The 23633-nt window shown below is 43.2% G+C and overlaps 1 protein-coding gene across 1 annotated transcript; it reads left to right on the top strand.

The window, feature by feature from the left end:
- The first annotated feature begins 540 nt into the window (after positions 1-540).
- Positions 541-12359, top strand: LOC144693335 (serine/arginine-rich splicing factor 5-like). The gene is made up of 8 exons (XM_078563145.1): positions 541-642; positions 3200-3334; positions 3707-3777; positions 3854-3964; positions 4622-4691; positions 6485-6558; positions 7734-7844; positions 8189-12359. Exons 2-8 carry the CDS (start codon positions 3212-3214, stop codon positions 8487-8489), a joined length of 861 nt encoding a protein of 286 aa, XP_078419271.1. The 5' UTR covers positions 541-642; positions 3200-3211; the 3' UTR covers positions 8490-12359.
- The last annotated feature ends 11274 nt before the right edge of the window (positions 12360-23633 follow it).

Here is a 23633-nt window from a genome sequence, read left to right as displayed (position 1 = left end):
AAGGTAATCCAAGGTCGCAACACATCGCGTGGTCGACTTAATGCTATGCACGTTAATGGATACTATCTTTATCTCCATTTTTAAAGCATTTTGTCACTGTGGCTCGCTGGTTGCTAGGCCATTTGCAGGTAGTTGGGATCGGAGTCAACCATATTGCTGTGGGTCTGGAGGATGCACATGTAGGTCAGACCAGGGCAGGGGCAGCAGATTTACTTCCCTAAAGGGGCCTTAGTGGAGGGTATCTTGGACATGGGTGGCAATATAATTGCCACTGAAGCTCTGAAGAAGAGTCATACGGACTCAAAACATTAACTCTGTCTTTCTCTCCACAGATATATTGTGCAGAGTTTTTCCAGCATTTTCTGTTTTTGTGGCACTATAATTGCTTAATTTGGCAAGTCTCTTGGATTGTTGGCTTTCATTGGATTTGGGGGGGGGGGGGGGTGCTGTGCCCCTCTGAGAAAGGGGCATTTTGGCCTGGGTTTGTCCCGCTCTTTGTGGTGAGGGGGGAAGCGGAAGTGGCGCGCTGCCGATGACGCAGGGGAGGGCGGGGTGATCGGAAGTGACGCGAAGATGAGTGACTGATGACCGCCATTTTGTGAGCGGATTTTATTTTCACTGCGTCATTGGAGCCGAGTGCGGGTGAGTGATCCTCAGGAAAAGGAGAATAATGGAATTTAAAAGAAAAACAACCGCTGCCGTTTGTCTTGATCTTTTAACCGGCGGGTGAAAAAGATCGTGCGGGAGGGTCGATTTATTTTTGTGTGGAGGCGGCAGCTTCTAGAATCGAAAGCTCGGAGCCGCCGGCGTCTCGGGCGGGTTTTGGAAATTGACCCCCCCCCTCACCCACCTCACCCACGGGCTGAGAGTCGGGCCCTCGGCCCCTGAGGTGCCGCAAACACGAGGGCGACGGATGGTCACGACGACGGCGGCGGTGGCGGGAAGGGAGGAGGGACGGAGGGAGGGGGGGGTCTCCGGGCCCAGGGCGCGGCCGCCGCCATTTCGAGGGAGGTAGGGAGGCAGCGGTGGGATTATTGTTGCCCCCCCCCCTAAAGTTAAAGCAAAATATCGTGGATGCTAGAGATCTGAAATGTGAAAAAGAGCAGCCAAAGGTGCTGGAAAATCCTCAGCAGGTCTGGCAGCCTCAGCGGAGAGAGAAACAGGGTTCACCTTTCCCAGTGCAAATAGGACACTTATTCGGCCCGAAGAAGGGACATGTGGGATTTAACCCAGGGATTGTTCCCCCTCTGTTGCTCCTCGGTGACCCCTCCAGCCCCTAATCCAGTCTCTTTCTCTCCCCTCCCCCCCCCAGTGAGGCCGGCTGGAAATGTCCACGAGACTCTGGAATGGTCAGGGAGTCTAGAGCTAGGGGGGGGGGGCACGGTTTAAAAATAAAGAGGCGCCTCCGGTTTAAGACGAGGAGTTACGTCTCTGAAAATGTCGTTCGCCTGTGGAATTAATTCCCTTCCCCAGCGAGGCCGGGTCATTGAATATAATTCAAGGCTCAGTGGATTTTTGATCGACTTGGGAGTTGAGATCCAACTCATATCGGCCATGATCTTCTTGACTGGAAGAGCAGGCTCGATGGGCTGAATGGCCTGCTCCTAATTCTTCGGCTGCCTTTACTTGTTGGGGGAAAGCACTGGCTGCACACGTGCAGATGCAGATATGATGATTCACAAGTGAGTGTTGCATCTACTGTGGGCTCCACCCTGAAAGTGTGTCTCGAGATGAAGAGCCAGGATAGCAAAACTATGACAGTGTAAGAGGGAGAAAATGTCAGTGAGAAAGTAGCAGCAGCAACTTATTGGGTGCTAAATCCAGATGCCTTCTAATGAATGTGTGAGCTACAACATTTCATAGTGCAAGAACTGCTAAAGAACTGTGCCCAAACAACCTGTCCAAAGGTCTCTTGCTCAGTTAAGAGTATAATTTATTACCACCTTAAATAAGTCATCGCTCAAGTGTAGGGCTTGAGACCAGGACGCTGGGATTATGAGTCTCGCTAAGTGCAAACTGAGCTAGCCGGGCTGCACAGGAACTTGCTATACGGTCTTTCCAACTTGGATAACAGCTTCACTGCTGTCTGAAACATATCCCCCATGCTGGACAAGATACTTTTGGCACAGTTCTTCGTGGTCCTCAGATTTGCAAACTCCACCAATGCTCCTGCCACCCACCCACCAGAAAGGCGGCAAGGAGCAGGTGCGCATGTGCCTGTGGTTGCAGTGTGAACTGAGTGCGCATGCAGAACTGTTCCTGATGCCTTTCTGGTCAGCAGCAGGAGTTAGTGTATTTCTTATGTCAAGAGGTCAAACGCCAACTCCCCCTCTCCTCTGCCCTTCACTGTCTCTGCATATCCTTCACTTCTTTCCCCCACCATTTAAAATTTCCAACATCTTAACCTGTTGAAATAAATGCTGGTGCTATTCAGGTCTGGCAATATCTATGGAAAGAGAAAAATAATTATATCTCTCTCCCATCTGACAGCTTCTGATGAAAAGTCACAGACCTGAAATGTTAACTCTTTCCACAGGTGTTGTCTGACCTGAGTATTTCCAGCATTTTATTTGATTTCCAGCATCCAATGTTTTCCTTCATTTGATCGTTGGTCAGTAAAGTGCTTCTGACCAATTGATTATAATGGCTGCAGCCATGATGGAAAGGGCCATGTGTTAAAAGCGCTGTTTTTTAAGTCTCCATTTCCCCTGCCCTACCCTTTGAAATGGTTTTGGCGATGCATAATATGAACCAAAATTTGTATTTTTTTTTGTTCTGCATCTGATAAGTGTCTTACTGACTGTTACTTTCTGCCCTCAACTGATTGATGATGTTACAAAGTTATAAGTGGTTTACTGGAACGTGACAATTTATTAAATACTTTTGAAGAAGGCTGTAATCATTTGAGTGTTTTCAAGACCTTTGGTGTTTTTAAAAGGATTGATCACATTTTTAAGTTTTATTTTCCTAAAGTATACAAACATTTGTTTTATCTTGGTTGGTTTTGGCGTTTTTGTTATGTGGGACTTTTGAGTTCCACTTTTTGTTCTCTATAGATGCCTTCAAGCACCTCACCAAATGGGTGTTCATAACATGCTCAAATTTGAGCAGTATCTGTCACTGATGCATGAATGATGAAATTTCAGCTGATGGTTCAGCAAAACGACTTAAAGACTTTGTTTTATGCCTTTTTCTTAAGTGTTCGTTCAGAATGAGTTCTCGAGTGTTCATTGGCCGACTGAGCCCTCATGCTACAGAGAAAAATGTGGAGAAGTTTTTCAAAGGATACGGGCGAATTAAGGAAATCGATTTGAAGAATGGCTTTGGATTCGTGGTAAGTTTTTTTTTTCGCTACAGGTCTGTAGCTGTAGAATAAAATTGCAAAAAGCTATTGCCTGATTATTCTTACTACACAGTTAAGTGTTATTGACTGTTAAATTTAACCCGTCTCTAGAATATTTGCATCATTCATTGTTTAAGGATATCAAATTTTAATTATTTTCTTGGCTGAATCTATAAAACAACAAGCAGTAACTATCATTGTAACATCGTATTTCGAGCGTAGAGATAAGGCCAACGGATCCTTGTTGGTATTTATGTCCCACAGGAAATGTCTTGACCTTATTTTACAGTTATATACAGTGTGCTATTGATTGAGGACATTGATTCATTTAGCCTTTCTAATAAAAAATATGTTTCTTTTTAGGAGTTTGAAGATTACAGAGATGCAGATGATGCAGTGTATGAGATGGATGGAAAAGAGTTGTGCAATGAAAGGTATACAAAAATTATTCATTTATGATATACATGTACATGCTGTTAATTATGGATATTAATGGCTTAAAATTTTCAGAGTTACAGTTGAACATGCCAGAGCACGCCCTAGAGGAGGACGTGGAGGGGGACGATTTCAAGGTCGCTTTAACCAACGTTGGTCTCGTGGTGGTAGTAGTGGAGGAGGAAGGTGAGCCTAAGTGTTATAGTCTTTCACTGTAGCTTGAAGAAATAACTCCTCGAGAGCACAGCTACATAATTTTGCAAGATTATTGCAATTGTCATACTTGAATTAATTCAATTATTTGAATACATACTTGCACCATTTGATAGACCTGTGATTCATAATTACTTCACTCTGGATGTAGTAGAATAACTACCGTTAAAAGTCTGCAGCACAGACTGAGAAATTATGCGCTTCGGGGCATTCTGGCTAATCCTCTCACTTCCAAGCACCTTGGGTGTCCATTGCTAAATCTGTGCATTGAGGTTCGGCTGCTCGGACCACCACAACCAAGCATAATATATTAACTGTAGATGGCAGTGGATAGAAATGGGTAATGGGAGGTGTGGCTACAGTGATCTCTCCTGGGGTAGTGACACCAGTTGTTCAGTTACCACTTGTCAGGTTCATTTAAGTCATGAGACTTTCTAGTGTTCATGGCTCAGCACACACTGCTTGTGAAGTTAATCATTTAACCACTGCCAGAGCTTCTAAGCCTCCGCTGAGGAACGGTATAAATTGGCCATTTTCGGAAAGTTGTGGCTTTTTGTAAATTGTCTCCAGACTCGAATGTCCCAGCAGTCTATTTTGATAATGTTGAGATCTCTGTTTATTGTCTTTCAGAAATGGGCCTCCAATCCGTACAGAAAACAGAGTGATTGTTGAGAATTTGTCTTCCAGAGTTAGCTGGCAGGTATTTGTGTAACATTAAATTGTACTTTTGTGGTGTAAACAGCTAACACTGTTTAAAATGAAACTGGTACTTCCTTTTGAATTACATGTGAATCAGGCTTTCAAGATTAGTCAAGAGTTCATTTACAATGAAGGGCACGCACTTGTCTGACATGTCTGATTGTCTTCCTGGATTAGCTAAGTGCTTATCCATTCACCAAATCAAAAGCTAATATTTTAAGAGGAAAAGTTGTATTTAGCTGTAAGTAACCTGGACAGACTGCAGATTTTTTAACAAATAAGCTGCTGCTAAATTGGCAATGGAGATGGGGAAGTGGATGTACTTGCCTTCCTGAAAGGCACTTAATTAGCTGGCTGAATTGTGAACAAGCCTGTGGATAGTAACATTTACAAATACATATGTTACATAATCTTACTGGATCTACGTAATCTTTCAAACTGGTCAGTGGAAGTGAAATTAAACCAGGATCTGTGTTCCCTTTACTGTAAAATGGCTTGGTCAAGCATAACCTGTTGTCCTTAAGTAGTTGTGCCTGTAATGTCTTGTGTGAGTTGTTGAAAGCATTGTATTATCAAATATTTTCTTGCGCACAGTTTAACTTCTTAGCTTTGTAAGTGAAAAAAAACTTATCATTTTGGAAGGTCTCATTTTGACCTGAATTATAGTTCTCTCAGAACCCCAGCCCCATTATGTTTGAATATGATTTGCTGAGTCTCTCAGGTAATGCTAATCCTGTTGGCCTCATTGAGGGAAGAGGTGAAACAGGTATATTTGAAGTGAGTTTTGGGTTTTTGCCCATGATTACTCACATGGGTAGTTCCTTCTCTCAGCTGACTGGGGATGGGAAGCAGACAACCTGTCCACAATGAAGGAAGATGCTGGGCATGTTGCTATCAATATTAGGAGGGTGCTGATTGCATACCCGTCCTCTGTGCAGCTAGTGTGTGACACTGAGGAGATTGTGAACTGTTTAATTTGCAGCACTATTAGTTTGTTTTCTGGAAGTAGTTAACTCAGTGTTAACTTGTTTGTCTGTTAACCTTGAAAGCCTTAAGTATGACATTTATTTGGTTTTTATGCTTAAATGTTTACAAAGTTTAACCAAGTATTAAAACCTTTATTTACCAGCCTCTCGTTATGTCGTTGGCCTTGTGACGAGGAGTGCCGTTGGTTTTCCTAATCGCTCTGGCTTGGTCTCTTGGGCCTAGTTGAAATGCCAGTCCGCTCCTACGTTTGTCATTTGGTGATCTAGATCTGTGTGTGGTGGTCTGACCTACATGGTGGGCACTTGGTTAATGCCAGTGTTCCACGCTGCACCTCGAAAAATGGTGTCTTCCTAAAGTCAAGAGTTCTGGGCGCCCACTCTAAAATGAGGTCCTTGGTTGAAAGGAATGGGAGAAATTCGCTAGTAGGGTTGGTTGGAAGCTCGATTGGAGTGAGGTGAGGAGCCCCTGGTCACGGCGCAAGAGTAGCAATGTTTGTTCCCATGGCAATGTCAGCGTCTGCCTTTAAGGTAGGGTGATGTCCGGGAAGGCTCGCATCGAATGATAGCGTCGGACAAGTGGGTGGTGAAGAGCACCATCTGGTCTCCAGTCGTGGTGGTACCTCTGCAAGTGCTTGTTACATTTGGCTGGTTGAATAGCCTAGGGAATTGTACAGGAAGGTAATACACATTTTGATAAATTAGAATTGCTTTTTTTAAACATTTTTCCAATAATCTTGTATATTGGAAAATAACAAGAATGCGTGTCTTGTTGTGCTCTGTTTTACCTAACTGATCTGATCTTACTTAGGACCTGAAAGATTTCATGAGACAGGCTGGAGAAGTTACCTTTGCGGATGCGCACAGGCACAAACTCAATGAAGGGTAAGTGACAAGAATGATTTGAGTTGGTATTTTAGCTGCTCATCTGACCTGTTGAATTTTGGTGCTCTCACCAATGAAAATATAATTGTGTACATTAAACATAAGTGTTTAGGTTGGGGTTAAAAATCTCCAGACTTTTAAGTTTGCATGTCACTTTTGGCTCAGGATAGTTATGTTGAAATGAAGCAAATATTAGGTCTCCTCTGTAAGCTTGCACCTGCTAGGAATTCTGTAGAGACTACCTGTACTTCCACTTGTGCAGATGTAAATTGTACAGTTTCTTTCAGTAAGTCAATTCACAGCTCGAGATGCTATTCTGTAATGGACTCCATGGTTTTGATGTTTTATCTACTAACTGAACATTATTCAGATCTGGACCAAGCATTCTGTGTGCATTGATAGGTTAAATTGATCAGCATTTTGCAGGTCTGTGACAAATTTTGCTTTGATTGTGGTCATGGTCCGAATCAGTGGAATGTAAGAAATAGGAACAGCAGTAGACCATTTGGACCTTTGAGCCTGCTCCGCCATTCAATAAGATCATGGCTTGTGTTTCGATTTCCACATTTCCATCTAACCTGATAACCTTAGGTTCTTGTTAGGCAAGGGAATCAATCTACCTCTGCCTTAAAAATATTCAGTAACCCCTGCCTCCACCACCTGAGGCTGAGATAACTAGCAAATTTCTATTTATGGTGCTTCTGTTATTGGCTGTGCAATATACAGTACTATGTAGCTTGGGAAGCCAAATGCTGAGGTACAACTTGGGATTTGTGCTTATTTTTTTGGAAAAATATTTTGCTACTTGCTTTCCTTTTACCTAGAATGTACGCACAGATGATTTGACTCGTGTTTATACTGCACGAGCTTCCTAGCGGCCTATCCTATATTCCTTCTTTCCTGCCTCAAGTGTCAGACTATCTGCTTCGCCTGCTCTCTTGTCAGTGAGGTTATATTTTCACCATTTTGTGTAAAGACTCTGTTCAGAAATTTACCTCATTTGTTAGTTGCTACTTTGTATTTAGACTCCTTCCCTCTGTTCTCGCCCGTAAGAGGAAGTACAATTTCATCATGTTAAAGACGTCCATCAGGTTATTTCAGGAGTGTTTTTTTTTTTCCCCCCCAAAGAGAATAGTCTGACCAGATTTTTCTGATAGTTGGTTTTTTTTTTATAGGATCGTAGAGTTTGCCTCTTACAGTGACTTGAAGAATGCACTCGATAAGCTCTCAGGCACAGAGCTTAATGGAAGAAGGATCCGACTGATTGAAGAACGTAAACAGTACAGGTAAATGTTATACAATGCTGTCTACATGCCAGAAAGTGTGAATTGCTACTTTCTGCAATCTTAGGGTTTATGTAGAGAAATCAAGAGCTCTTTAATTGAGTTCTTTTGTTTTCCACTGGATAGAGCACCCAGAGAATTTTTAAGAGGACCGTGTCCTATCAAAGCAACAGCATGAGTGAGATAATGGCAGTCCTGTGTGACCTGAACTTTTGGTGTGGATTGTGTACATTTCAAGTCGGCTCGCTCCAATTCATTTCCAAAATTCATAAGTTAACCAGCTGCACTGGATTTTGAGGCTGAGGTAATGCAAAATAATATTTCTTCTTGCTTGATGTTTTTTACAGGTCTCGCAGCAGATCCCGTTCCCGTACCCGCAGTTCTTCTAGATCTCGTAGCCGATCACGTAGTCGATCTCGTTCCAGAGGCCGCAAGTCCTACAGTAGATCAAAGAGTAGGAGTCACAGTAAATCACGTTCTCGTAGTAGATCACCTGTTCCTGCTAAGGAGCAGAAAGGCCGCTCCCCTTCACCATCCAAGTCGCCAGTGTCGGCGGAGCATGCAAGATCCCGTTCTCGGTCCCGGTCTCGTTCGCGATCAAAATCGCGCTCCCGGTCCAGATCGCCTTCCGTTGAGAGCGCTGACTAAATGTTAATGTCAAAAGTGGACTTTTACCCCCAAGTGAGTGAAAGTTGATGTAAAATATGGTAAGTAGGAAGTGGTGAATTTCTGTCAAAGGAGTTTAGATCTTTTGTTTACTTAAATGCATAATATGTATAGTTATTGGAAGTAATTTTGACTTGATTATAAATTCACATTTTTATTCAGAATGATAATTTCTTTAACCGCTTAATGTGCGGTTTGTTTTTCACATTGATTTCATTAATTGACCTTTTCTGTTAGTTTCTATCTATCTGTAATATTGAATGCAATTTCATTGTTTTTCTTGTGCATCGCTTTAAATAAATATTCCACAAAAAGGTGTGCGTTTATAATGGGTTGCACAAACCTCATTTCTGCATATCATCTGGCAGATGGTGAGTGTTTTCTGATTGCTAGGTAAGTTTAAGAAATTTTCATAGCAAATCTTCAATATGCCACTAAGTTCTTAAATTGGGTTAAGGAGCAACAATGTTTTGTAATGCTGAATGCACATCGTTCTTTGAATATTCAAAAATCCTGCCTTGTTTTGCTAATGGTTTTTTCCTGTAACTTTAGTATTTAGGTAACACATTTTCTTATTTCTTAACAATTGCCATGCTAGAGTAGTGGTGGATTATTTGAGCAACTTGTTGTAATACTTATCGGGCTAAAGGATGATTTTTTATCTTCCCAGACAGTTGTCGTGTTGAAATGTTTACGGTAAATTTTCCAGCATCTTCACAGTTGTACTGTTTTTCAGTATGCCCAGTACGGCATGCAGAACTAAATGTAGTTTCCCTTCCCTAGGTAAGGTGGATGGAGAATGTTTAATGTCATGTATAACAAAAAGGCAGCATTTTTACCTTATGTACTGCTGGCATATCATAGGCTTCATTATAAAAGAAATCAAATTATTTCAATGCTGCTCCAGAAATTAAAAACTTGATTTTTTAAACTACCAGTGATCTCTGGTTCAATCCCTTATTTTTTGCTGAGCTGGCTGATCTTGGCTAAATTTTCTTCTTCCCCGGGGAAATGATGATTCATGCTATTGCTCTTTCATAGGTGGGGTGGACAGGGAAGCTTGACTCTAATGCCTCAGCTAATGTTTGGATAGCAATAGGGAGCTGTTTAGGCCAATCGTAATGCCGATCCTTAGGGAAGTATTAAGGCTTCCCATTTCACTGTGCATGGAGTCTTTAAAATTGAGTTGCTTCCCTCGTGCTTATTTTTATAATCTATGGTTGATTTGTCTATATAGGCAATAATTAAAATATTGTGTATTTTGCAGGTTGTCAATTAAAATTTATAATGATTAACCTAGAATAGTGGGATTTTGTAAAGGTTCATTTTCTCCCGAGCCAGCAATGTTGCAAGTGGTTGTAAATTTTCCCTTGCATCCCGGGAAGCAGATGTGTTATATCACTTGTAAGTAAATTACTCTGAAACCAATATAATTGCCACAAGCAATGCTTGAACTGAGCAGGCTGCATTTTTTATAGCTTGTCAATGCAGAAAGACTTGAATGTGGCATACAAACCAGATACACAACGTGTTTTAAATCACTGTCAAGACACGTGACCTTAAGCTCATTTTTGCCATTATAGCAAACAAGCTCATAAGAGAACCTGGAGCAAGCAACAAGAGGTCTCTGAATAGATATGAAGCTGATTCTGTTTTATGGTGCTTCAAAAGTGAGTAACATTGGAACCACCCAAGCAGTGAAAATATACATATATTTTGAGTGCTAGACAGAAAGGAATATGCCTATTTTAATTGGGGGGAAACTTCCAGAATTGCTCCACATCCCCTTAAGGGATTGAATATCTGACTACTCCCCAGAAGGCCCGCACCCTCAGAACAAGTCTTCCCCCCACATTATTACTTTCATTGTGTTAGTTAGGTTGTGTATGAAAGTGAGCACACATACACATGCCACCACCACTCTGCCACTTAGGGGAGGAGGTGCACTTAGGGAAATTTTGAAGACCAGTCTATTCTGTGGTGGTGTTATGCCCTCAGTATCACAACTTTTTGTTTCTTATGACTTTTCTCCATCCTTTGCTGGGATACAATTCCACAGTTGCTGCTCACCCTTTGGTATTGTGACCAAGTATTCATTATTCGTGTAAGTAAGCCTGTGCAGTGATTGCCAAAAGGCTAGTACACCATGGGGGCCTCCCCTTGCATCATATTCATGCGCTGGAGATCTAGCATGACATGAGAGGCCTGATCTTACTTGCTATATCCCCTAGACGTGAGCACTTGTGCTGTTTTGTTTGTTCGTATGTAGTTCTGACTATAAGTAGCTAAGTCAGTGAAGATGGTCTATATGGATAAACTCCGCAGCGAAAACCCACTTGCTGTCAGATTCACTTACTTTGTTGCTAAGTTCCAAAAATGCCTTTGGCACAACAGCTGTTGATGTCAAATTTCCATTGTACTTGCCACTGGGAGGTAATGTAGCATTGATTCTGGGACCTTATGTTAAACTATTGAGACACAGGAATGTGAAAAACACGTTGCAAAGGTGATTAATGATTGGTGACTTGCATTTCCTACCTGATAACTTAGTGACAGGCTTCACAGAATCACAGTGTCAGAATCACAGAGGCCCATCGAGTCTGCACCGACACGTGAGAAACACGTGTCGGTGCAGACTTGTTGAACTATTATGGGTAATATTTCTAACATCTAAATTTAAGTTGGGAGTTAATAGATCTGAAGGGGAGTTGTGAGATTGTTCGTAAGCACTGAAATGGGTTCAAGAGCTCAGGGAATCAGTTTCCAGTGCAAAACACCAGACTGTCATTTATGAACTGTAATGTCAATATGTAATTGAGCCAGACAGAAGAACTTAGGCTCATTGAGTGATTTTTGCTTTGCACTGGGGAGGGGGAAATCAGTTTTTACTGCTGATCCGCCAGTGATTCCTGAAAATGTAAGTGTGGATAGTCCACACACACTGAATCTGGCATAGTAATTACTCTCTATCCCAAACAATTATAGTCCGTCTGCGCGTTAGTGTCTGGATTTACGAGTAAAGAATAGCTACTTATCTATGATGGTGAAAGGTGATGTCTCCTGACCTGTTCTGTCATAAGTCAACAGCAAAAAGTAGAGGTGAAAAGGCAAAAATAAGTAAAATATGACATCTGAGCTCAAACCTTCATATAATCATTGTCTACTTCTGTGCTGTACTATTCTATTTGGTCCATTCAGTCTACTGGCTCTTTGGATGAGTAATCCAATTAGTTACACTCCTCTGCCCTTTCCCCACATTCCTGCAGTTTTTTTTCTCAAGAATTTATCAAAGACTAAATCTGTATCCACCACTCTTGAGGCAGTGCATAGTTTAGTGGAAGCGACATACTTGTATGAAGACCCTTCACACAGTGCAGAAAGTTAGCAGAGAAAAAATTGACTTCGTTGCATTTTCAAAACACTTTCAAGGTATGTGTGTGTGTGTGTGTGTGTTTATGATTGATTTGCAAATTACTTCTCTCAAAACCACTAGCAGCAGTATTTGGAAACTTGCATTTATATAGTATCTGGTTATGGCCCAAGAAGTTCATATGAATTGAATTGTGCTGTACCTTCTGTGGACATTAATACACCCTCAGCTATCAGTTTTGTATAGAAGCTCACTTAAAGGAACTCAATTGGTAGTTTATCTTGCAAGTACCATATATAAACTTCAAAAAAAATTGTCATTAATTGGCAAAGATAGGAGAAATATTTTTGTCTTTCAATGAGGATTAGAATTGCCTTTTTAATCTTAATATTTTTCACATGCTTATGTTGTCAAATTGTATTTTGCTAAATGTAGTTTTATCATGTTCTAATACCAAAATTAAAAGTCTATGCTGAAACCTGTGTAAATGTGTGTTTATTCCGGCTATACAACTGCAGAGTGTAATGTTCCAATTTAGACATGTGTTTTAAGCAACTGATTAGTGAAAAATGAAATATCTACTCGTATGTTATATGGATTTTTATTTTAGGAACAGGTCTAGACATTCAGTCCTTTGAGTCTATTCCAGCATTCAGTTAGACAATGGGTCGCCTATATCTTGACTCCAGCCACCTATTATAGTTCCGTAACCCTTACTGCTGTTGCAAAATCTATTGAAATTTTTAATTGTGCTAGCCTGACAGCTTTTGGAGAGGAAATTTTCTACCTTTCTTGTGACATCACCACTGAACAGCCTAGCTCTGAAGAAGGGTCATATAGACTCAAAACGTTAACTCTGCTTCTCTCTCCACAGATGCTGTCAGACCTGCTGAGTTTTTACAGCATTTTCTGTGTTTATTATATAGCTCCAAAATTGTGTCCTTGTTCTAGACACTTCCACGGGAAATAGTTTATCTCTACACTCTCCTACCAGATCACTCATAGTCTCTGTACTCGAGGGAATATAACTTGTCTTTCTGATTTAACACTGATTATTGATGCAAAATGAAGACTAAGAACAATGTGGATGGTAGAAAATAGAATGGTTAGAGGGGTCCAAACACAAGCAGATGGATAAATGATTGTTTAATTTACATTCTTTCTTTGTAGTAGATTCTATGTTGTAAGTTTGTGAAGATGTATACTCTAGCGGTGTTTCACTTCCTACACATTAGCTGCCTAGCAAAGCAGAGCAACACTGCAGTCATTAAAATATGGGGCTCTAATTATCTCGTTCAAATTTTGAAGTAGAGTAACATTGGGGTGCAGTTGGTTAAAATTCAATGTGACTTATTCAGGGATACAAAAGCTGCCTAATCCTTTATTTATCTAACAGTTTTCCTCTGTATAACTTCCGTAATAGTTTTTAGTAATGTTCTAATGGCGTCAGCCTTGACTTGGTGGTAACAATCTTGCTTTGAGTCAGTGACGTGTTCAAATTCTATTCAAGACCTGAGCTCTGAATCTTGGTTACCTTAGAATAACAGGAGAAAGTGCTCTCCTGTTGGAGATGCTGTCTTTCAGGTGGGATGTTAAATTGAGGCCTCGCATGTTAAGTGGCCATAAAAGGTCCCACAGCACTATAACGAAAAATGATTAAAATGTCTGACTAATATTTATTCATCAAACAACAACACTTAAGCCAACAAATAATTTTAATTCATTGCTGTTTGAGAGACCATGCAGCATACAAATTGACTGCCACATTTCATGCATTACAACAGTGACTACAAAAGTACTTCATTGGCCATAAAGTGCTTTGAGGCACCCAGAGCTGAAAGGTTTGGATAAATTAAATTCTGACATTCCTTTATTAGTTTTAGCTGTTGTGTGTATATAGCAAAAATGGATTGGAATTGCAGTACTGGAAATCTCTCAGGGATACGAAAGCAAAATAGTACAGATGCTGGAAATTTGAAACACAAACTGCTGGAAATACTCAGTTTAGGTAGCATCTGCTGAGAGAAAACCAGTGATGTTTCAGATTGATTACCTTTGATCAGAACTGGGAAGAAGTTAAGAAATGTACATAGGCAAGGAAATAACAGGAAAGTTTGGCAGAGATGAAATGTCTCAAGAGATAATGGTGTAAGGCAAAAGGGGGTGGGATAATGGGGTAAGTAAAGAAACAAAAGATGGGCTAGAGATGTAAATGGCAATAGCAGAATCATTACAGCAGTTGTTGTTCAAGAAAAGGGAGTATTTATGACCTAAAATTGTTGAACACTGTTGGGTCCAGAAAGCTGTAAAGTGCATAATCAAAAAGGTAAGGTGTTCCTGAACTTTTTTTGTGCTAACAAAGCTCAATGTAGAAGGCCAAGTTTAGAGTGGAGTGGAGAAATTGGGGATAGTGTATTTGCTTCATTACATGCAGCAAATTGTAAAAAGGCTGATGCACCAGTTTTTGATTTCACTCTTCATCTTGGAAGCTGTTTCCCCGTTCTACTTTGTAATTTCATTTACTTGTATCACCAAGAGGTAGAACCATTTTTATGCTTGTATTTGGAAAGATTATCTGCTGGTTTGGTGTCAATGTTGGGCTACTAAAACATATATAAGCATTACAAACCTTGAACATAAATGCCTTACAAGGTGGTTTTTCAGACTACAACAGAAGTGCTTGCTGAAAGTATGAGAGCCTGAGCACCGGACATTAAAACATTGTTAAATTGGTCACTTCTTGATGAACAGAGCTCAAATGTGTTTCGAGCCTTGGTGAGACCACACCTAGAGTTGCTTATAGTTTTGGTCACCTTATCTAAGGAAGAATATACTTGCCATAGAGGAGTGCAATATAGGTTTGTCAGACTGATTCCTGGGATGTGGGGAGTGATTGTACTATGAGGAGAGATTGAGGAGACGGTGTCTGGGTGTGTATTTTCTAGAGCTTAGAAGAATGGGGGTGGGGATCTCATTGAAATGTACAAAATTCTTGTAGGGCTTGACAGGGTAAATGCAGGAAGGATGTTTCCCTGCTGTGGGGGTGGAGGTGCACAGTCTCAGAATAAGGGTAGGCCATTTAGGACTGAGATGAGGCATTTCTTCACTCAGGTTGGTGAATATTTGGAATTCTCTGCTCCAGAGGGCTGGGGAGGCTCAGTCATTGAGTGTACAGGAGCTTGAAGATGCCCCAAAGGTCAGCAAGTTCAGTTAGCATTGGTTTGGAAGTGGCCCAATTGCAGGATGAAGTCATCCCAGATTTGCATTAGGTGCGGTGGTGGGCGGGTGGGGATGGTGTTTTGCCCGTCGGCTGAGGTGGTGACTTTTTGCGCCGTGTTGTCCTGGGTCTGCCGCATTGATTGTGCATTCCTGGGGAACATGCCATGTGGGTGGACTCTTGTTCTCCTTCAGCATGCCGGGCGGCATGTTTGGGGTCCGGCCGCATGTACACTTCTCGGTGCTTCTGGCCCGCAGCTGCTGCAGGGAGGAAATGGCCCTGGGGGTTGGGGGGACTGCGGCCCCTGGCTTCACTGGTACATCCCTCGAGTGCCTTTTGGATGCTGTGGGGGCTCGCCCTGGTGTCCTCTGCCCCTACTCTGGTTGCAGGGTGGGGGGCGGCCAGCCCAGTGCCCCGCGGGGGAGGACGGCCAGCCGGTGCTGAGGGGGTGGGTGGTCTCGTCCGTACCGCCGGGGTGATTCGCTCATCACTCGTGGGCCTCTCGCGCGTCATTGGGGATCTTGTGCTTCGGAGGTGGGGGGGGGGCGGCACCGCTGGCTCTCGCGCACACCCTCGCATCTCCATCAGGCTCATGTCCTCGTCCCGCCCATGGCTCCGCAATCCGTGCGGTGCCTTGTGTCCTGCTCGCACTCTCCGCCTGTTTCCATGCGGGGCGGCCTGCTCGCGTCGGCAGGGGGGGTGGTCCTGGGCCTGCGGTGGAGTGGCCTGCATTGGGCCCCTCGCTCACTTTGGGGAGCATCGTCGCGCTGGCTGGTGGGGATGTGGACCATGCCTGCGGTGGCGGCGAGCACCCTCGTGGGGGTCCCGCGCCACGTTGTCCCCCTCTCAGTGCAACTGTGGGTGTTCCCTCTCCTGCTTTTGGCTCTGCTGCCATGCACTGTTTATCTCTGCTTTGGTTTGTGGGGGGCTCTGCCGGGCGGCTGGTGTCCTCGAGCAGCCATTCCCTCAGCTTCGTCTGCTTCCTCGCCGGCAGCCAAGAGGACACCTCCTCCACTGAAGAGTTGTGGATGGGCAGCCTGGAGGACCCGTCACGGCGCTTGCCCATGACCTTCAGTGTGGAGGCGCACGCCTCGCTGGAGCATGGATCTGGAGTGGGCTTGGGTTCTCAATCTGGTGGTCGCCGTGCAGGCGTGTGTCCGCAGTGGCGGGGGCAGGTTTGTGCAGGCTCCCTGGCACTCGGGACTGCTGGGTAGGAGGCATCTGTGGGGTCCAGGTCGGATGGCGGGCCTCTGGGTTTGACCTTCCAGCTCATACTGGAGAGTCGGCGTGGGGGCGTCACGTGGGGCTGTTGGGGGCCCTTGGTGGGGTGGCGTGCGAGCCTGAGAAGTGCTTCCACTTGCTCTCTGAGGAGGTGGTGTGCATGTGGCGGTCCTGTGGGGAGAATGGCGGACGCCATGGAGACTGCTCTGATGCAGATTTACCTAAAAGTAGCTGTTCCCAGTCCACTCAGGCCAAATCATATCTGATCTTATTAAAATTAGCTTTCCCCCAATTTAGAACTCTGGTTTCTGGCCCATCCTTGTCCTTTTCCATAACAACCTTGAATCTAACGGAGTTATGATCACTATCTGCAAAATGCTCCCCCACTGATACCTCTACCACTTGCCTGAAATTAAGTCCAGGACCGCCCCCTCTCTTGTAGGGCCTTCTACTTACTTGCTTAAGCTCTCCTGGATGCATTTTAAGAATTCTGCTCCCTCTAAACCTATCACACTGTGACTAACCAAGTCAATGTTGGGGAAGTTGAAATCCCCGCTATTACTACCCTATTATTTTTACACTTCTCTGAAATTTGCCTACATATCTGCTCTTCTATTTCTCTTTGACTGTTTGGGGGCCTATAGTACACTCCCAGCAATGTGATTGCTCCTTTTTTGTTTTTAAGTTCTACCCATATGGCTTCATTTGAGGAGCCTTCTAAGATATCATCCCTCCTTACTGCTGTAATTGATTCCTTGATCAATATTGTGAGACCCCCTCTTTTACCTCCTTCCCTGCCTCACCTGAAGACCCTATATCCTGGAATATTGAGCTGCCAATCCTGCTCCTCTCTCAACCATGTCTCTGTGACAGCAATGACATCATACTTCCATGTGTTATTTGTGCCCTCAACTCATCTGCCTTATTCGTCAGACTCCTTGCATTGAAATAAATACCATCCAACCTTGCCAAACTCCCTTGTTCATTGACTGGTCTGGTCTATAATTTCTATGCCTTCCAGACTCATTTGCTCTCTTCTAATTTTGGCTGTGCATCTCCCCCTGCTGAACTTCCTCTCAGAATCCCATCCCCCTGCCAAGTTAGTCTAAACCCTCCCCAACAGCACTAGCAAACCTCCCCGCAAGGATGTTGGTCCCATTCCAGTACAGGTGCAATCCGTCTGCCTTATACAGGTCCCACCGTCCCCAGAAACGGTCCCAATGTCCCAGAAATCTAAAGCCCTCCCTCCTGCACCGTCTCTCCAGCCACACATTCATCTGGACTAACCTATTTCTATACTCACTAGCGCACTACTCTGGCGCAGAAGGACTCATTCAAGAAGGAAATAGGGAGAGTACAGGGCCAACACATTTCCAGTGAAGATAAAGGGTCGGACCAACAAATCCAGAGAACCCTGGATGTTGAGGAATATGCAGGATTGGATAAAGAGGAAAAGGGAGGCTTATGGTAGATACCGAGGGCTGCAAACAGTGGAAGCCCTAGAGGAGCATATAATGTGTAGGGGGGAACTTAAAAAGGAAATTGGGAGAGCAAAAAGGGGGCATGAAAAGACATTGGCAGTGAAATAAAGGAAAATCCAAAATTATTTTACAAGCACATTAAGAGTAAGAGGATAACCAGGGAAAGAGTAGGGCCCATTAAGGACCATAGTGGTAATTTGTGTGTGGAGACGGAAGACGTAAGTAGGGTTCTAAATGAATACTTTGTCGGCGTTCACAAGTGAGAAGGACGACATGAGTATGGAAATCAGGCCTAAGGACTGTGATATAATTAAAGAAATTAGCATAGAAAGGCAGGAGGTTCTAAGTGGTCTGGCAGGCTTAAAAGTAGATAGACCTCCAGGCCCAGATGAAATGTATCCCAGGCTGTTGAGTGAGGGAGGAGATAGCAGGGGCGCTGGCAATTTTCAATACCTCTCTGGCTACAGGAGAGGTGCCAGAAGGACTGGAGGACAGCCAATGTGGTACGTTATTCAAGTAGGGAGGAAGGAATAAACTAGGCCAGTCAGTCTAACTTCAGTGGTAGGGAAACTATTGGAATCAATTCTGAGGGACAGAATTAATCTATACTTGGAGAGGCAGGGATTAATCAAGGACAGTCAGCATGGCTTGTTAAGGGGAGATCATGTCTGACCAATTTGATTGAATTTTTCAAAGAAGTGACCAGGTGTGTAGATGAGGGAAATGCATTTGACATAGTCTACTTGGACTTCAGCAAGGCTTTTGATAAAGTCCCGCATGGGAGACTGATAACGAAGGTAAGAGCCCATGGGATCCAAGGCAGTTTGACAAATTGGATCCAGAATTGGCTGAGTGGCAGGAAGCAGAGGGTAATGGTCGAGAGGTGTTTTTGTGACTGGATGTCTGTGTCCAATGGGGTTCCACAGGGATCGGTGTTGGGTCCCTTGCTGTTTGTGGTATATATAAACGATTTAGAGTTGAATATATGAGGGTTGGTCAGTAAGTTCGCAGATGACATGAAAATTGGGGTGATAAATAGTGAGGAGGATAGCCTTAGATTACAGGAGGATATAGACGGGCTGGTCAGGTGGGCTGATCAGTGGCAAATGGAATTTAATCCGGATAAGTGTGAGGTTATGCACTTGGGCAGGACAAACAAGGCTCAGGAATACATGATGAATGGTAGGACCTTGGGAAGTACCAAGGATCAGAGGGACCTTGGTGTGCATGTCCACCGGTCCCTTAAGGTAGCGGGACAGGTAGATAAGGTGGTTAAGAAGCCATATGGGACATTTGCCTTTATTAGCCGAGGCATAGAACATAAGAGCAGGGAGGTTATGCTGGAACTGTATAAAACGCTGATTAGGCCACAGCTAGAGTATTGTGTGCCGTTCTGGAATCCGCATTGTGATTGCACTAGAGAGAGTGCAGAGATTTACCAGGATGTTGCCTGGGCTGGAGAACTTTAGTTATGAGGAGAGATTGGATAGACTGGGGTTATTTTCCCTGGAGCAGAGGAGATTGAGGGGGGACATGATTGAGGTGTATAAAATTATGAGGGGCATAGATAGGTTAGGCAGGAAGGAACTTTTCCACTTGGTGGAGGGATCAGTAACCAGGGGGCATAGATTTAAGGTAAAGGGCAGGAGGTTTAGAGGGGATGTGAGGAAGAATTTTTTCACCCAGAGGGTGGTGGGAATCTGGAACTCACTGCCTGAAAGGGTGGTCGAGGCAGAAACCCTCAACATTTAAGAAGTATTTGGATGTGCACTTGCAATGCCATGGCATACAAGGCTATGGGCCTAGTGCTGGAAAATGGGATTAGAATAGTTAGATACTTGTTCGGCTGGCACAGACTCGATGGGCCAAAGGGCCTTTTTCTGCGCCGTAGACCTCAATGACTATATTCACAGTAGAGATTGATAGATTTTTAGATAGTGAAGACATCAAAGGATAGTGCAGGAAAATGGTGTTGAGGTGGAAGATCAGCCATGTTCTAAGTGAATGACAGAGCAGCTTGAAGTGCTGAATGGAGAAACTTCTTCACTCAGGGTGGTGAACCTGTGGAATTCTCTACTACAGAAGGCTGTGGAGGCCAAGTCACTGAATATATTTAAGAAGGAAATAAATGGATTTCTAGACACTAAAGGCATCAAGGGATATGGGGGAGAGCAGGAGTATGACGTTGAGGTAGAGGATCAGCCATGATATTGAATAGCAGAGCAGTCTTGAAGGGCCGAATGACTTACTCCTGTTCCTATTTTCTTTGTTTCTACTACTATTTACTATGTTACTAATGAGGCAGCACAGTGCTTAAATGAATAAATTCAGACTTTTGCAATGTATTTAAATGATAGCTGTCATTCGGAAAAGATAGAAAAGGGATTTTCACATGGAGATTTAATTCTTTATGGTTAACTGCTAAAAGATTTAAGTGGGGTTGACTACCCTGTTACTACTTATGACTAGCATCTTTCCTTTTAAGACTGGCCAGTACCAAGAGCAGAAGGTCATCTTTGATAGATGATAATATACCCTGAGTGTGTCCCTGCCTCTGTAAAACCGTAGGAATGCACAGGAACGAGTTTACCTTGATGCAAGCACAAACTGCTTTCTGAACAGAAAGGTGACATTTTAAAATTTAGCAAAAGATCACCAATTGATTACTTTTCAGAAAAAGTATTAGGGCATCGATTACTTGAAATGCAGCAAATCATAGAATAGCATAGCACAGGATGCCATTCAGGCCATCGCACTTGTGTTGGCTCTCAGAGCTATCCAATTAGTCCCACTTCCCTGTCCTTTCCCTATAGCCATGCAAGTTTTCCCTTTCAGTTATTTATCTAATTCTGTTTTGAAAGTTATTGGATCGACTTCCAGTCTTTTCTGACACTGCGTTCCAAACCATAACATGGAATATTGTTTTTTAAGTCTCCTTATCTCTCACTTGGTGGTCTTGCCAATTACCTTAAATCTGTTTCCTCTGGTTACTTCGCTTTCTGTCACTGGAAAGAGTTCTTTATCGAAGCTCCTCATGAATTTGAACATACCTATTAAAACCCAGCTTCTCTAGCCCCTACACGTAACTGAAATCTTGCATCCCTGGGACCATGCCAATAAATCTCTGCACTCATATTTCCTAAAGTCTTGTGCTCAGAATTGGATCTGTGACCTATCATCAATTCCTAAATTGTCAGCAAATGTAAGTAGAAATGTCGAAGTTGGTAATGGTATATAATTCATTGTTCTGTGTCACACAATAATATATTGGAATCTATGCACCCAGCAAATTAAGATTTCTGTGGCTCAATATCCAATTATTGTAAAATTTCAAACTGGGGACAGATGAGTATATCCTACATTTTGAGTCATTTTGGAAACTCAACACCATGCTTGAGTCTCAAATGAACTTGAAAAATGCACACGGGTGTAGACATGGTGGTTGTTAGATGTGGAATATATGCATTGTTCCTATAAGTCTGTCACTTTACCTAAACTCAGAGCATTGTCTCATTTTGGGGGTTTCTAGACATCCTTTTGTTAGGCTTAGTGTCACTGACTTGTGTTAGCAGGTAATGCACCTCCCGAGACATTTATGGCAGGTGGAAGTCGGGAAGTCAGAAGTGTTGAAGTAGTCAAGTCTGAAGATAACAAAAACATTGGTGATGGTTTCAGCAGCAGATGAGCAAACTAGGGACAGAGACCAGTGATGTTACTGAGGTTGCATCTTGAGCTACTGTAGTGGGCGGGGATGCGAATGGAATCAGTTCCTGACACACTTTTCTATAGCCAACATTATTCTCCTTCCTGGCCACTGTCTCAGAGTGAACCAGATTGTTTGCAACCTCAGTGTTCTATTTGACTCAGGGTTTCCAACTGTCTTCTGTTGTAAAGACAAGCTGCTTTCATCTCTAGCTGCCTCCGTTCTATGCTCAGGATTTCTCTCTCTGCAATTCCATTTTCCTGGATGAGTGCTGCTTCTACAACACTCAAGCTTGACACTGTCCAGGACAAAGTGGCCCACCTTGATTGGCACCATACCCACAAACATTCACTCCCTCCACCATCACAGTAGCAGCAGGGTTAACCACCTACAAGATGCACTGCAGGAATTCACCAACACCTTCCAAACCTACGACCACTATCATCTAGAAAGACAAGGGCAGCAGATAGATGGAAAGATCACCACCTGGAAGCTCCACTCTGAGTCACACCATCCTGACTTGGAAATATATCGCCATTCCTTCACTGTCGCTGGGTCAAAATCCTGGAACTCCCTTCTTACTGAGAGTGTACCTACACCACATGGACTGCAACGGTTCAAGAAGGCAGCTCACCACCACCTTCTCAAGGGCAACTAGGGATGGGCAATAAATGCTGGCCCAGCCAGTGAAACCCACATCCCGTTAATATATTTTTAAAAAATCCTCCTTAAAACTTGCCTCTTTGACTAAGATCTGATCACCTGTCCAAATGTCTCCTTTGCACGGTTAATTTTTATTGGATTACGCTCCTGTGAAACAACTTTGGACATTTTAATTACATTAATGTACTATAAAAATGTGAATCATTCCTTTTGATGTACCCTTTTTGCTGTCCAAAACATAGTAACCTCAACATAATTTTTCAGCCAGTGTGTCTACTCATCGAAAAATTGATTTCACTAACAAGGCATTCAAGATACCTCATTCAACATCCTTTCAAGAAATAATGGCGCAAACAGCTGCATTTCCCTTAGCATTAATTAGTTAGCCAGACTTTGGAACGGCTATGTGGTGTTATGATCTGGTTAGGGACCAGTAATTTTTTGTTTTAAGGTAGACAAAATTTGAGATCCCAATTACCCACTAGGAGAATAAAGCCACCAGATTCCATGGTTTTAAACAAACGAAATAAACTACCAAGTGAGAAAAATAAACAATTTACAACTTCTAGCTTACACTCTGAACATTGAAAATTACCATGAGGTAAATATGAATTAATAGGCAAACTGGTCTAATACACCACACTGCAGGTTAAATGGCAGGTACGACCAAGCCAGACCCCACGGATTTCTCAGCAGCACACCCAGACATCTCCTGAGTCACAAAATGTTTCCCCCTCGAGGGATTTCAATGTTTCACTTTCGAAGATCGAGCCTCTGAATTGCCTCAAGAGCTGTTCTGACTTGGACTGCCTCAGTAACTACTTAGCTCCTGATTACTCAATGTTCGAAAGTTCTTTCCACGGGATTCATAAAGCTGCACTCACCCCTCCACTTGTTGGCATGCTTCCAACTCTTATGCAGACCGCGGGCCTCACATAGCTGGTGCTGCCCCCTGGGTTTCCCTGAACTCCAGACTCCCAGCTGCACCAAGCTCCCAAAATGGCTCCCAAAAGTTTTCTGAGCCCTAACTGCCTGGACCCTGTTAACTGCAGCACCTTTTCAGTATCAAGCCTCTTCCCCTACTGCAAAACACTCATAAATTGCAACCAGAGAACTTTCTTAAGCTCTACCCATCTCCATGACAATGTGGCCTTTTCTAGTCTATCCTCCAACCGACCTCCAAACCAATTATCCCTCCTTTACAATTTATCCAGTTAAATAAGCCCATCTACTGTTTTATGGCTCCATCTCTCCTATTCTGACTCTTAGTAAGCGAACATGGGTAACCTCCTGAACTGCCATTTTCTTTTAGGTGTTCTGGCAATCTCTAAAGCCCAGCATTTTAGTTACCTGACCTCCACAACAATAATCTTCTGGGAACGCAGCCCATCTGGTCCCTAATCTCATGGTTTTCCTTTGAAAAGTGCTAGATTTCTAAGCCTTTAAACTGTTTCCTACAATAAAGAATATG

The sequence above is a fragment of the Cetorhinus maximus genome, chromosome 18 (genome assembly GCF_964194155.1).
Source record: "Cetorhinus maximus chromosome 18, sCetMax3.hap1.1, whole genome shotgun sequence".
NCBI lineage: Eukaryota > Metazoa > Chordata > Chondrichthyes > Lamniformes > Cetorhinidae > Cetorhinus > Cetorhinus maximus.
This window is presented reverse-complemented; position numbering and strand designations above follow the sequence as displayed.

Excerpts from the sequence above, each read along its gene's own strand:
- LOC144693335 (XM_078563145.1), top strand. The coding sequence starts at position 3,212 with ATGAGTTCTCGAGTGTTCATTGGCCGACTGAGCCCTCATGCTACAGAG. Across the intron at positions 4,692-6,484 it reads CTTCCAGAGTTAGCTGGCAG|GACCTGAAAGATTTCATGAG; the intron begins GTATTTGTGTAA and ends GATCTTACTTAG. Across the intron at positions 6,559-7,733 it reads AGGCACAAACTCAATGAAGG|GATCGTAGAGTTTGCCTCTT; the intron begins GTAAGTGACAAG and ends TTTTTTTTATAG.